The following is a 14967-nucleotide window of genomic DNA, read 5'->3' on the forward strand; positions in this document are numbered from 1 at the left end:
CCTTCACAATGTTCCGCGCCGCTCCGCCGTCGGCCCTCCGGTGACGTCATCGGCACGGGTGCCAAGCGGCTCGCAAGCCAGGCAAGCTCCATAGAAGCCCGTACATTTGAGCAAGGCGAACGCAAATTGGCAAATACCGCCTATTGAGCGTCCGGTCCCAATAATAGTCATTATTTCTTTTCGCGTTCCACAGAACCACTCCGCTCAGTTAGCCGGTGTATTCATAATCATTTCCAGTCACCAACAAAACAACTCCGGTAACTCGAACCAACAATCTAACATCATTTGGCCCAACGAATACAATCGCGTGTCAACCAGGGCTGCGGGCCCGCTGTTCTCACCAGCGCCGGGACGCTGGTCGCCTGCGCGGGCCTGCGCCCGGCCACTGTGCCGCTCTTGTGCGTCGGGCCCGGCTGTCGCCACGCGCCGCGACCGACGCCGGACCCGCGCGGCCCGCCGACAGCCGTCGGGGCGATCAGAGGGTGCGGTCGCACGCGGTCCGCAGGCGCCCGGAGCGGCGGGCCTGACGCCCCCGGCCACCAGCGTCGCTCCGAAGGCCGGAGCCCGCAGCCCCGGCCCGCCGACCGCCACGCGGCGCCGACACCTCACCGTCACCGGCAAACACCAGCACACGCTTCGGGCCCCGAGCCCCTCCTAAAATAGATTTGGGCGCCGCAGCCGGCGGGGGCGGGGGCGGCGCCGGTGCGCGTCCCTGGAAGGGTGCAGCCCGCCCTCTCCCCGGAATGTCGCAGTGGATTATCACAAACAAAACGCTACGGCGGGTGGCGGCCCGGTCCGGCCTGGCGCGGGCGTGGGCGTCACGGCCGAGGGTCAGCCAGTGGGCCCGTCCAACGACGGCGGCCGCCAGGCGGAGCCGCCTCGCAGGCTGGCCCACTCCACCCGATAGAGGGCGGCGCCGTCACCCGCGGCCGCCAGATCTGGGAAGTTACAGTGGTGTACAGAGACACTCTACAGACCGCACGGCCTACTTCAAGGGGCACGAGAGGGGAGGGGGGGGAGGTGAAATTGGCCCGTGAAGGTGTGGTCCAGTCTAAAATCGCTCCAACAGAGCGCCCGCCACGCGACCACCACAGGCCCGCCGACCGGGGCCGGACTAGTACAAACACCTGCCCGCCTCGGTAAGGGCACAACCACAACGCACGAAGCCCATCCCGCCACGCATGCCGTCCTTATTGCACAAATCGGTCCATGCGCGCGACGCGAGGGTAGAGAGCCCGGCGGCGGCGCCCGGCTCGACCGCCCAATATCACCCCTACAGTACAACAGCAGCTCGCCGCCGAGTCCAGGCGCCAGCACCGCCCGCGCCGGCCGCTCACAGCTGGTACCACTTCTTGTCTTTGTAGCGCATCATTAGCTGGTGTGCGGTCGAGGAGAAGTTGTCGGCGTCGGCCATCATCTGCTCGGTGCGGTCCTCCAGCTTGGAGAGCTTCTGGCCGCGCTCGACCATCAGCTGGCGGGCGCGGCCCACCTCGCCGCCGCTCGTGGCCACGCGCGCCTGCAGCTGCTCCGCCTGCGCTGTCGGACCCGTCAGTAGCTTGGCCACGCTGCGCGACGCCTTGCCTGACGTCTCGCCAACTGCGGAATACCGCGCATATCAGCGGGAGCACACGCCAGCGGGAGCACACGTCAGTGGGAGCGCACGTCAGTTGGAGCACACGCCAGTGGGAGCACACGTCAGTGGAGGTTACGTTAGCGGGAGCACACGCCAGCGGGAGCACACGCCAGTGGAGGCGCACGTCAGCGGGAGCACATGCCAGTAGGAACACACGTCAGTGGGAGCACACGCCAGTGGAGGTCACGCCAGCAGGAGCACACGTCAGTGGGAACACACGCTAGTGGAGGCGTACGTCAGCGGGAGCACACGCCCGCAGGAGTGCACGCCAGTGTCAGCCGGCCGCGCTGGACCGACGGCCGGGCGCCTCCCGTCACGCCCGCGGCACAGCGGCCGGCTCACACCGTGGCTGCCGAGCTCACCCGGCCACGGACTGTCCTGACGATTCCAGGGTGTCAGTCTAACCGCTGGTGGAATTCGCCTTTCCTTAAGTCTTCCCACCCGCGCACCGCGAACCGCAACGCCTTAGCATGGGCCAAAAGACGGCAGCGGCCCAGCATGACAACCTTAACGGAACAGCGGCGTCAGTCGACCGGCCAGCAGAGCTGGACACCGACCACTGAGATAAAACAGTTAAGTCCGTTAGTAGTCTCCGAATTGCACACAGATCCAGCAGTTTTCGGCGCCAGCGCCAGCACAATTAAAGCCTAACATATTTCACGGGCTTTATCCCACACAATCCGGTGAAGTGAAATGTAGCACCGGTCTCTACGGCAATCCAATGCCGTAATAAACTAATAAAGATCTAGTAAATACAAATAATGGGCTGCCAGACCGGGGGACTGCTTCCTATATGCAGCGTGAGGTCGTCCAGACCGCTCAGGGGGGGGGGGGGGGCGCATCCGTCCTCCGACCCGCAGGAGCCCCGCCGCTCCGTGTCTTAGTCACATCCTCTCCCCGCCCGGGTTGAAACTGGCGCCTAATCCCTCCTTCAGCAGCACGGCGAAGACCAGCGCGCACCGGCCGCCTGAGACGCGCCGCGGTGGCCGGCATCGGCTCCGTGCGGGGCAGAGCGGGGCTCACCACCGACCGCACCCCAAAGAGGACGGCCAGCCAGGGTGGCGCCCCGCCCTGAGAGGGCAGAGCGGGGCTCACCACCGACTGCACCCGGAGAGGACGGCCAGCCAGGGCGGCGCCCCGCCCTGAGAGGGCAGAGACTCATCTCCATCAGAGCGACATCTCCGCCGCTCATCACCGACCGCACCCGGAGAGGACGGCCAGCCCGGGTGGCGCCCCGCCCTGAGAGGGCGGACCGAGACCCCCCCCCCCCCTCTCGGCCTCACACCTTAACTGGTGTGGGGCGTCGCCAGCCGACGATATCGCCGGCCAAACGCGTTGGCAAACAGGTGAAACGCTGACGAGCCGGTGATAAGATCGTTACACACATCGATCGGCGGCGGAGATGTCGCGCCGACGGTATCATTAGTCACGCCGGCCGACACACGGCTGGAATGTTGTCAAGCCGACGAGATCATTAGCCACGCGAGTCGATGGACACACGTCGCGGCGCCGAGTCGCCGACAACCATTAGTGATGCGTCGACAGCCCCTCCACGGGCGCCGCTAGCCTGCCGCGTGCGGCGCCGCTGCCCACAGCCGCCGCGCGCCTCTGCCGCTGGGCCCAGCCGACCGCCAGCCACTCACAGAGCTCCTCGCGGTCCAGGGAGCGCACGCCGCCGCCGAACAGGCCCTTGAAGAAGCTCTGCTGCGGTGGCTCGGGCGTGTCGCACGCCAGGAACAGCTCGCCCACCATGTCCTGCAGCTGGGTGCTGCAACAGGAGGTCACCAGGTCACGGGACGGGCCGGGGCCGCGGCCGTCGACTGTGCATCGGCGCCGGCCGCGGGAGTTCACCGTCGCCAGCGACGGCTGACATATGGCGCGAGCCACGCAAGTGCCGCCGACGGTCGTACGCGCCTTCACTGTCGATCAGAGTCCAGCCAATCCAGAGCAGCCAACGGCCGTGATTGTCCTGGTCTGCAACATGCGTCTGAAGGGGGTTTTCTGCACTGGCGGGAAAAAGGCCAAGAAGAGCAGCCGCCTGCTAGCGTATGGAATATTTGGCCTGCGCAGAAGGGCCTCTTTACATGCAACTGGCATGTGGTCCACTCATCTTGAGCTCACCAAGAAGCAATCTGATATGACTATGATAATACAGGTCTCTCCTACCGCTGGTCCGGTGAGAAAGGCGGCAATACCGTCGATACATCAAAGCTGATCACATCAATCCAGCATGTTTACCAGGATCGTATACAAGAACCGCCTCCTGGAAGGTACCGGCCAGACAGACGGGCTCCGCACTCTGAAGACAATGACTGCCGTCTCTGACCCGGGACCCCTGCGCCACTGAGCCCCTCCCCGCCGCTGCAACACCGCAGTCCAGGTTCATCTGCGTCTGGAGGCCTCACCAAAAGTCGGCCGAGATGGTGAACTTCTGGACCTCGGAGGGCGAGCACAGGTACATGCCGTGGCCGTGGTTGCTGATGCAGAAGGTGCGCGCCATCCTGTTGGTGGACGCCCGCACCGCGTCAGACACCTCCGAGAGCTCCGGCGGCTGGGCATTCGCCGCCGCCCGGCCGCCGGATATCCGAACGACACGCCACCCATCAGCCACGCCGGGCCCCCGCAGCCGGCAACGGCCTCCACACAGGGCAGCGCTGGGTCCCGGAGCCGGCGTCAGCTTCCACACAGTGCAGCGCTGGGTCCCGGGGGCGGCGGCGGCCTTCACAGAGGGCAGCGCTGGACCCCCGGAACCTGCACAGGCCTCCACACGGTCGCGCTGCCTCCCTTCCCCCCCCCCCCCCCCCCTCCCCCGAGCCGGCGTCAGCTTCCACACAGGCCAGCGGGCCAGCGGGCCCGTACGGTGGCGCACCATCCAGCTCGAACGGCCAGCGCACGCGGCCCTGAGCAGTAAACACGTCAGCCGTCATTCCATCAACCAGCGAAAGTGAACGTAGCTCGATTACATCCGGCCAAAACCCTGGATGGCACGTCCGCTGTAACCCGGCGACCAGCATCACGTCATCGGACGGCTGGTGTGACGTCACCGGACGGCCAGTGACACGTCACTCTGGCGCTCCGCCGGCCGTGTTCAGTCCAGTTGAGCAGCGCGGTTCGTATCCGACTTCGACTCACCACGACCGCCGGACGTCGACGCTTTCTCAGCGGGGCAATGGTGTCGAGAGCACAGAACCCCTACATCGTGACGGATGGCTGAATGCAAGCCTGCATGCATGGGCCCATCACGAATCTTCCTAGCACTGATTTACGGAGACAATTCTACATTCGTCATTTCAAGTAACGTCACGTACTTGGAGTCTATGAACGTTCATGATGTAATATGTCATACTTCTTTGGGTCAACCCTGTGTCTCAGTGTTGTCATCCTCCAAGCAAGAGGCATGTACAGTGTCGAGGGGCAAGTTCCACCTATCGTTTTGCGAAATAAGAATGAACACGTGAAAACTCCGTCCCAACCTAAACGTGTCAAAACCCGATACATGCAGGCAGCGGTGCGGCAGGCCACAGAACGATGACTCTGAAACAAGTGCGTACCAACGATGTACGCCAGTTCACTGATGTAAATTGGCTCTCCCACAGCACATCACATGATGAAAAGCAAGCTATGATTTATCACACAACCTTTACTCCGCCGCTCGCCGTTTAAGCGCGTACAATTTCTGACATGTATGGGTGAGTGATGAAGTGCGCATAACCCAACAAAGCAGGCAATTAGGCGCGTTTGTGCGGCTGTGGGCAGAGGCTCTCCGGTGTGCTATGGGCCGAGGCTCTGCGGTGTGCTATGGGCAGGGGCTCTCCGGTGTGCTATGGGCAGAGGCTCTCCGGTGTGCTATGGGCAGGGGCACTCCAGTGTGCTATGGGCAGAGGCTCTCCGGTGTGCTATGGGCAGAGGCTCTCCGGCGTTCTACAGTGATTAGTTGTGATCGATGGCATACCAGGGATGCATCATGACCACTTCGCACAGTAACCTAACCTACAAGGACACGATCAATGTTGGCATCATTTGGTGCAAACACTGCATACTTTGCGCACGGCACTCCCCAGGGGGAACAGTAGCTTAAAATCACGCCGACTCAGAAACTGGATGCAAAGGAATGAGACCGTTTTATATCCAGAATGTGGCCATCCCACAACAAGCGGTGTAAGGTATGACTAGGGCAGTGTGCGGTACATGACTGGACGGTCATCACTCCCAAACGTGATTGCTTAACATGTGCAAGCGACTCAAGCCGACTCCATCCTTGTCTGATAATCCACGACTGAACCTATTTCATGCTTCCAGTTTTCACGCATGCCTCTCAACACAGTGCAACCACGAGAGCCGTGCAAACCCAGCGAGCATGCTACCAATCGCAGGCGCAGGCGGATCTACGGCAATGAGCTGCAGCAATGCACAACACGACGACAGCTGGCGTCCTGTACGGCAGCTCTCTCGGGCGGCCTGTGCGGCCGTGAGCCCGGCACGCCTCGGGCGCGGCGACTGACGGCAGCTGGCGCCCTGTACGCCAGCTCTCTCGGACGGCGTGTGCGGCCGTGAGCCCGGCACGCCTCGGGCGCGGCGACTGACGACAGAGAGCGTCCCGCTCGCCACCACCGGCCGGCGGCCGACGCTCGGCTGGCGCCGCCGGCGCGCGGACCGTTCGCTGCCGGCTTCGACGGTGCACTGGAGGGCGAACCGCACCACCCCTCCGCGCTAGTGCCCGCGGTATCCATCCGCCCTACAGACAATTTTGGCGTGCGCTTCATCGACTTACAGTACGCGTCGTACGGCCGCTGTCAGTAACGGTAACAAGCGCTCTTCAAAGAAGATGCGTACCAGCCAAATCATCTTCTGATCGTGGTCCTCTCGTTTATTGCTTTCTACCGCCGATTGTGTTTACGATAATTATGTTTGTTGTTTGTAGTGTGGTCCGGCACAAAGGAAAATAGACGAAGATAACCCCCCCCCCCCCCCCCCCCGTCTCCTACACACACACGTTTGCGGAACTGGACATTACAATTTTGGCACTGCATGAAAAGAAAAACCCGAAAAATCCCAATGGTCCCGACTTTGAGCTGCAGCAGAGTTAACATAGTTTGTCGTTGCTGCTAGGGCTTTGAAATGCTACTTTAACGACATGATACCGCACGAACGACGTTAATGTGTATCATCTGTAGATACATGCATATGCGCCGGCCACTGCGTCATATCAGCTATATTTACGGCGGCTTGGCGGCATGCGGTCACGTCTCATTCCACCAGAGAAGCGCCTTCACATGTCTGTACTCAGCCATTCAGAGACAAGGACAGAGACGTCTTTGGACAGTACAGGAGCCTGCTCAGAACTGGAAGATACCAAGCAGAAGAATAATGCCTGACTTGATGGCAAACCTCATATGGCTGCGAGAACCCGAAGTGAGTGACAAAACAGGCTGATGAAGGTCATGCTTAACCAAACTAATAAGTCATGAATACAGGTGCCCATAACACCCATAACATATCGACCATCATCCCTTTTCATAGCAAAACCAATAACAAGAACACAAAAAAACAAGTGAGGTTGGCGACGTCGGCTGGGAAGCGGCGGCAGGAGGGACGGCCAAGAGGCTGGACCGCGTGCCGGGCCGGGAAAGCGACGACAGCAGGAGGGGCGGCCGGGGGTGAGCGGCGGCCGGCGGGTGAGGGGAAGGCGGCGGTGACGCCAGGCCGTCCTGGCCGTATGTACCACGGCGTCACCAACTCGACCCACATCGCCACAGAGTCTCGCCCAGCCAGAGCCGGCGACCGTTAGCAGTGACCGGCCTCTAGCCAGTATCTGTCGTAGCGCCGCATAGCTTCTCCCAGACGACGACTTGTACGACCCCGTCCCGATTTCCTTATCCAGAACGATTTTGTCTTTGATTTAACTTTGTCTCGTGACGTTTATGAGCAAGGATTAGCATAGTTGGCGATGTAAATCTATGAAACATTCTGTAACATCTGAAAGATTTTGGAACTCGAATTCGGACAACAAAGAGAACAAAGGCCGTCGAGTTTCCAGGCGAAAATACGCGGCTTCTGCATCTGCATTTCCAAATCATCATTGAGAAGGCACGGGCCGTCGCAGAAGTGACTCGAGCATCGGCGTGGGTTGGGGGAGCCAAAGGACAGGCCATCGGTCGCAAGCCAAATTGCCGCGTGGCCCAGTCACGTTCGCAGGCTATGTACAGATAGAGAGACGGAGAAGTCAGCCAGCGGGGAAGAGAAGCGAGACAAACAGGCTCCAAAGACGGGAGCCGCTAGTGTAGGCACGTGTAACATGTCACTTACTGCGTGGTGTCTTCGTTAACAAACATTTGTTGACCCCATATGGCCAGCATTGGGTCGGCAATGGCGGATTTTGTCGTCTGAAAACTGCAGGCATAGAGCGGGGTGAGATGGCGCACCGGCTGGGCGGCAGCGGGCCGGCGAGAGCGCGAGCTAGAGAGAGAGAGAGACAGACAGACGAGGACAGTGTTCAGTGTGTGAGCGAGCGAGCGAGCGCGCCGCTCGGACGCCAACACTCATCCGTGTCCGTGTCCGTGTCCGGGTGTGGCATGCTCATGCCTGCGGGCGTGAGTGTCCGGAGGCCTGGGCCGGGTAGAGGGAGGAGGGTGGGGGCGGCGCAGCACTGACCTGAGGTCGTTCAGCGGTAGGAAGTCGACCTCGAGCAGGGGCCGCAGGCTGGGCAGGCTGTACGTGTTGAGACGGCCGTTGGCCAGATAGCAGACCAGACATACGCTGTCTGTCGACGAGAAGGCGCCGTCGATGGTCGCGCCGCCGAGTCCCCGTCAAACACACCGCGGCCGGCTGCTTATGATGGGCGCTGGCCCTGATGCGAGGAATATCAGGGCGCCATGCCTTGCAAATGGGGCCCGCTTCAGCATGCTTATGTCTCCGAATTCCAATCTAATAATAATTGTTCAAAGGATCTGGGATTGATGTCACCGTTTGGCATACAAACAGGCAGCGCGCCGCTGGCAACGCAAGCAAACACTATTAGTATTGAGCTCCTATTGCTGCCCTAAATCTAAGCAGCTGTAGATGTCAAGATTACACCCAAGGGGGCGTTCGAGCCATACAACATGTAACCACACCCACTTGACCCACAGATGGCCCTCCTTCCCGCGTGGATGCCACCATTCAGCGACCCCCACGGACATATAATTCAAAGGCAAGCACTCAAAGTGATTGCGCTGAAGGCCGTCGGCGGCAGAGGCGCGCTAAATCGGGCCCACTGAGCGGGCGGCCCCAGCGCGGAGCGGGCGCCGGCGAGGGAGCGGCCGCGCGCCGCCGACCTTTCAGAGAGACGATGTCAGCGCGGACCACGAATGATGTGTCGGTGATCTGCAGCTTGCAGAGGCAGCTGTGCGCCGGCGTGGCCAGCACGCGCGCCTGCTTGTCCGAGACGAGCACGAGCAGCTGGCCGTCGCCCACCTCGCTGATCGAGCCGGACGAGCTCACCGTCGGCCGTGACGGCGTGCCTGCGGCGCCGGCGGGGGAGCGGTCAGGCGGCGCGGGCGCGGTCTCGGCGGACGCGGAGCCGACACCCCACGCTCAGCAGACCCGCCCCCTCCCCCCCCCCCGCCCCCCAGATCGCTCGCGGCGATGCCGTCCATCGTCCGGCATTAGCTCGGACACATGTGAAGAAACGGCGCCGCCCGGCGACGCTCGCTCCACGGGACAGCCGTGAATTAGGGCCGCCAGCGCCGCCGGCTTTACATTGGGTGGACAACATATCTAGCCTTGGAGACGGCGCCGGATCGGGTCGGGTGGGAACGAGACTCCGGATCGGACCCGGCTCGGGCGGGGTCGGGCGGGATCGGACCCGGCTCAGGCGGAGTCAGGCGGGATCGGACCCGGCTCGGGCGGGGTCGGGCGGGATCGGACCCGTCTTGGGCGGGGTCGGGTGGGATCGGACGCGGCTCGGGCGGAGTCAGGTGGGGGCGGGGTCGGGCGGAGTCGGGCGGGATCGGACGCGGCCCTGGCGAGGTCGGACGGAATCGGACGCGGTCGGGCGGGGCCGGCCGGAATCGGACGGGGTCGGGCGGGGTCGGGCGGAATCGGACGCGGCTCGGGAGGGCGCCTTGACTCTCTAGACTAACTACAACTGGCCCTCGTTACCAAGGCCCAACAATGCATCCCCGACCTTACTGCATTATGACGTCCATACTAAGGTACCTGAACATTGTCGCAGTCGTGGCTTTAGTCGGGTCTCCACGCCCGTTTAAATGCCCCTGGTACGCCCAACGTAAATACTCTGGCCCCTACATATTATGCACTGACATGGTGTGCTAGAGGAAAGAGCTGCCTGGTAGCACAGCGGTGGCACAGCTGGAATGATGAGCTCCAGGTGGTCACCACGCGGTTGGCTTAGGAGCCCCTCCCCCTCCCAGACGTGCTCAGGACCTCGCCAGCCGGTGGTCTGGCCGGCGCAGGGCGTCACAGTCTAATGGAGACTGGTTTGGCAAAGCATGTCATAATGTTTTATAGGCTCTGCAGCATGCCGGCACGGTCTATTGGTTTACCCCATTACGCTGCCGGTGATTACCATCGAGATTTTGCGCTGCTGTCGCTGCTCGTCTGCACAGCGCCCGCTGTCGTGCGACTGCGCTTGATGTATTACGAGGCGCGGCCCGTCCGGCCCGTGAGCCGAGCGCTGGCTGCGCGCCACCGGCGGCGGGGCCCGGCAGGCTCAGTACTCACGAGTCCGCTCCTTGCCGCCGTCCCGCCACGGCTCGAAGGCCGCCTGTAGCCGAGCTCCGCTGCTGTCCAGCAGGCCGATGCACTGCATAACACCACTCAACCGGAAAATGGAACCTGCAACCGCGCCGGCGTGCGTCACACCACACACCGCCGTCATTATCGTACGGGTGCGAGTCGGATGCGACGAGGTATGAACTGGCGACGGCGCCGGCCCGTAGAGCGCCCTGGCTGGCAGCCGGGAAACGAACGGCACCGCCCCGCCGGCGCTCTGCTGACGACCCATGGCTGGGGCGGCGCGACCCGACCAGGCTGAGCGCGCTCGTGTCTTTGATGCGTGTGCTGGTTGGACGTTAGCGACGGCGGCAGCGGGCCGGCGGGCTGACAACGTGTGACTATCACAGGCGCACCAGACAGCACCGCTAACAGTGCGTCACTTTACACATGGAAAGCCAGCCGGCCTGCGCGGCTTTTAGAGCCGACAAGATTTATTCGGCTCTTTGATAGTGAGCACTGTCCTGAAAGTCATGCTCGTAGGCCATTTGGAGATTGGTCCCTTGGGGACTCGTAGACCTGTCCTGCGTACACCTGAAGGGCCTGTGCTGGCAGACAATGTCACCAGGCGTTGGGGGGGGGGGGGCTTACCGATCTTGGGGGAGGTGACACGATGTGTCAGGGACATTGACAAGTCGGGGCGAAAAAGATATGTCGCGGACGCGACAACTCGTTGTGATGGCCCAGACCTGTCGGGGGGAGAGGAGAGGGGGGGGGGGGGGACGCGACAATCAAGATCTATGGAAAGGGCGACAACGGTTGGCCGGAGGCCACAGACCTGTCGTGCGGTCCCGGGGTAACTGACCCACTGGGGCAACAGTGACGCGTCTGGGGGGTGGGGGGTGTTGACGATCTGCCGTGGAGGGACACTAGTCTGTCGGGGCGGCACTGACCTGTCGGCGCGACACTGACGCCCTGCGTGAGCCGATCGCCGCTGCGTGGGATCGCCACCTGCACAATCAGGGTGCTGCCGAGAGAGGTGCCCACCAGCAGGCTCGGCAGCGTGGAAGATTCTGTCACACGGAGGAGGCAGCCGCCGGTCACCGGGTGACCCGGAGCCCGCAGGCCGGCCTACCGGCGAACCCCACGGCCACCGCCGCTGCTCTCGGCGAATCGTACTGCCCCTTCTGCCCACCCGCAGCCGACGATGGCCAAGGGTACATCAGATGGCCGCGAACGCGGCGTGACAGCTTTACACGTGGCAGACGCGGACGGCGTACATGCTCAACATGATATACACAGGTCAACAAACTGCTTCCGTTCGGGTCGGGAGGCGTGTTCTGCTGGTGAACTATTACGAGCACGACGCACGCACGCACGCACGCACGCACGCACGCACGCACGCACGCACGCACGCATGCACCCACACACGCACGCACCCACACCCACACACCCCCACCCCACACACACGCGCGCGCCGAGCTTCGCATCCGAACAGCACACCCTTGCGTCACACGCTGGGCCGGCCATGAGGCGGCGGCGGCGGCGGCGGCGGCACCGTACCGGATTTATTGGTGTACGTGTCGGCGAACTGCAGGCAGACAATGGCCTCGGAGGTGACATTCTCCAGGCTGCTGAGGCTGCTGCTGCGTGACGCGTTCTGCTGGCTGTCCAGGCGCTCTGTCCGCCCACAGCACCCAGCGTCACACACAACGCGCACCCATGCACGGGCAGCCAGACACTTGCGCTGACGAACACAGCACGCACCCACGCACGCACAGATGCGCCCGACACTGACGGTCTAGATTGCATGCTTCACGGGGCGGCATGACAGCCTGAGAAGGTGGCTATAGCTGAGGAGACTCAGAAGAGGTATTGACCAGGCTGCCGATGCCTGCAGACGGCTTGGGGCGTTATATCGAGCCCGCCGGATGAGATTGCTGGGCGGCCCAACTGATCTAAATTGACACTGTGCCAAACAAGAGTCAGGCGACTGTACAGCACACGCGATCCCTACGGAGAACAGCGATGGTAGTGCAGCTAAACACCGGGAGAGCGCCCGGCGGTGGCGCCACACCGTATGTACAGCGGTGACACTAGAACACCGCGCCGCTGCAGGCCGGCCAGGCGACAGTGAGCGACGGCCGGGCGGCGCCGGCGCGGGGTCGGCCGCACGCCGGCGTCCACGCCGTCCGACGCCGGGACACTGGAAGCGGCGGGGCTGCTGCTGCCGCTGCCGCCGCCGCTGCCGCCGCGGGCGGCCATGCTGGGGGCCGCAGGTCGGTCGCTCGTCCCCGCCGGTCCGGCTCGAGCCGTCGTCATTCCGGCGGCGTCGGTCATTTTCGGCAGCGGCCGGCGGTCTCGAGCTGACCCACGCGTCTGGTGCCGGGCTGTGAGGCCAGCGGCCGGCTGTCTCGAGCTGGCCCATGCGTCTGGTGCCGGGTCGTGCGGCCAGCGGCCGGCTGTCTCGTCGTCGGCCCGCATCAATAGCCCAATCAAGCCAACGGCTGGGCGGTCGAGCGGGGACACTGGCCCCATCAGACGGACCACTCGGTCTCGGTCGCCGGGACTGCTCGCCGCCGTGGAGACGGCGAGATTGGCGGCGGCCGGCCCAGCTGATCGTAAGGTGCGATCAGCGAGCGGCTGTCCAGATCCACTTCTCGACCCATTCCACGCGGCGCTCCATCAAACACCCCATCTCGTCTGGACAGCCATGAGCCGTTCCCACCGGCCGTCCGATGGCGGCCAGCTCGACCGGACGTCCTGAGGACCGGCGCCCCCGGCGCTGCCGGAGCCGTCTGCCACACACCCTCCCGGCGCTGCTGGAGCCGTCTGCCACACACCCTCCCGGCGCTGCCGGAGCCGTCTGCCACACACCCTCCCGGCGCTGCCGGAGCCGTCTGCCACACACCCTCCCGGCGCTGCTGGAGCCGTCCGCCACACACCCTCCCGGCGCTGCCGGAGCCGTCCGCCACACACCCTCCCGGCGCTGCTGGAGCCGTCTGCCACACACCCTCCCGGCGCTGCCGGAGCCGTCTGCCACACACCCTCCCGGCGCTGCCGGAGCCGTCTGCCACACACCCTCCCGGCGCTGCTGGAGCCGTCCGCCACACACCCTCCCGGTGCTGCCGGAGCCGTCTGCCACACACCCTCCCGGCGCTGCTGGAGCCGTCCGCCACACACCCTCCCGGCGCTGCCGGAGCCGTCTGCCACACACCCTCCCGGCGCTGCCGGAGCCGTCTGCCACACACCCTCCCGGCGCTGCTGGAGCCGTCCGCCACACACCCTCCCGGTGCTGCCGGAGCCGTCTGCCACACACCCTCCCGGCGCTGCTGGAGCCGTCCGCCACACACCCTCCCGGCGCTGCCGGAGCCGTCTGCCACACACCCTCCCGGCGCTGCCGGAGCCGCCTGCCACACACCCTCCCGGCGCTGCTGGAGCCGTCTGCCACACACCCTCCCGGCGCTGCTGGAGCCGTCTGCGACACACACTCCCGGCGCTGCCGGAGCCGTCTGCCACACACCCTCCCGGCGCTGCTGGAGCCGTCTGCCACACACCCTCCCGGCGCTGCTGGAGCCGTCTGCCACATACCCTCCCGGCGCTGCCGGAGCCGTCTGCCACACACCCTCCCGGTGCTGCTGGAGCCGTCTGCCACACACCCGCCCGGCGCTGCCGGAGTCGCCTGCCACACACCCTCCTGGCGCTGCTGAACTCGTTTGCCACACACCCTCCCGGCGCTGCTGAACTCGTCTTCCACACACCCTCCCGGCGCTGCTGAACTCGTCTACCACACACCCTCCCGGCGCTGCTGAACTCGTCTACCACACACCCTCCCGGCGCTGCTGGAGCCGTCTGCGACACACCCGGTCCGCTCGTCTGTCATTCCATGAGCCAGCTTGTCTAACGCGCCGTGAACCGGTCCCGCCTGACGCCGGCCAATCAATACCGCCCCCAGCGGCGGTCAAAAGGTGAGACCGCCGACCGAAACGGCGCCGCTGGGACGCCAGTTGGCCGCCGGGCCGCGCGTGCGTTCCACATCGCCCCGGGCCCAGCCATGAATTGGCCAGGCAGAGCTGCGCGGCCGATGCACACGACTCTGCAACGGGCCCCATCTGGATTCCGGTCGGTCGGTGATCCATCGGCCGAACGGGCGAGCGACGCGGCCGGGCCCGGCCGGGCGGACGCCGCCGGTCCGGCTGGCGGCGGCGCGGCATCCGCACACCGCTGTGTCACACGGCAGACATGGCTGAAGGTCGCACGGGACGTGACGGGCGTTCCCACAGGGACGCGGCTGCCGTGTGACGACACGATTGGCCGGGTACAGACGAGCCAGGGCGGGGCCGATCCGCTTCCATGTCAGCGGCGACGGGTCACCTGCCTCCTCGCCCGCGAAGCCGCTCCCTACTCGGCAGTGGCCGACGCCTGTTCTGCCCCCCACCACGAGCGTACAGCTAGGTGCGACAGCACACCAAGTGCGAGCCGGGCGGACTGCGGCGGCGCGCCGCCCGCCCCGGCCCGGTCCGCGCCGTGGGACATCGAGCGGCGTGCGGCCGGCGGCTCCTCGGCCGGCGCCGGTGTGCTGCCGGCGCCGCGGTGGCGACCTGCTGACCGGGGCAGCTCCG

General features: G+C 64.4%; 1 protein-coding gene across 2 annotated transcripts in view; it reads right to left on the bottom strand.

Moving 5' to 3' along the window:
- Positions 1-931: 931 nt before the first annotated feature.
- LOC119103872 (syntaxin-binding protein 5) overlaps positions 932-14967 on the bottom strand; it is a 29272-nt gene continuing 15236 nt past the window's right edge. Inside the window, exons 9-17 of one of the 2 annotated variants that reach the window (XM_037227547.1) lie at positions 11909-12025; positions 11299-11418; positions 10355-10468; positions 8947-9132; positions 8285-8393; positions 7940-8023; positions 4039-4134; positions 3277-3401; positions 932-1596 (exon numbers count right to left, since the gene is read on the bottom strand). In XM_037227547.1, the coding sequence (XP_037083442.1) occupies positions 1334-1596; positions 3277-3401; positions 4039-4134; positions 7940-8023; positions 8285-8393; positions 8947-9132; positions 10355-10468; positions 11299-11418; positions 11909-12025 (1214 nt within the window). In that variant the 3' untranslated portion in view covers positions 932-1333. The remainder of the gene's footprint in view (positions 1597-3276; positions 3402-4038; positions 4135-7939; positions 8024-8284; positions 8394-8946; positions 9133-10354; positions 10469-11298; positions 11419-11908; positions 12026-14967) is intronic. The other variant, XM_037227548.1, reaches the window with a different exon arrangement.

This window comes from Pollicipes pollicipes, unplaced genomic scaffold (genome assembly GCF_011947565.3).
Source record: "Pollicipes pollicipes isolate AB1234 unplaced genomic scaffold, Ppol_2.1 Scaffold_5724;HRSCAF=6776_pilon_pilon_pilon, whole genome shotgun sequence".
NCBI classification, from domain to species: domain Eukaryota; kingdom Metazoa; phylum Arthropoda; class Thecostraca; order Pollicipedomorpha; family Pollicipedidae; genus Pollicipes; species Pollicipes pollicipes.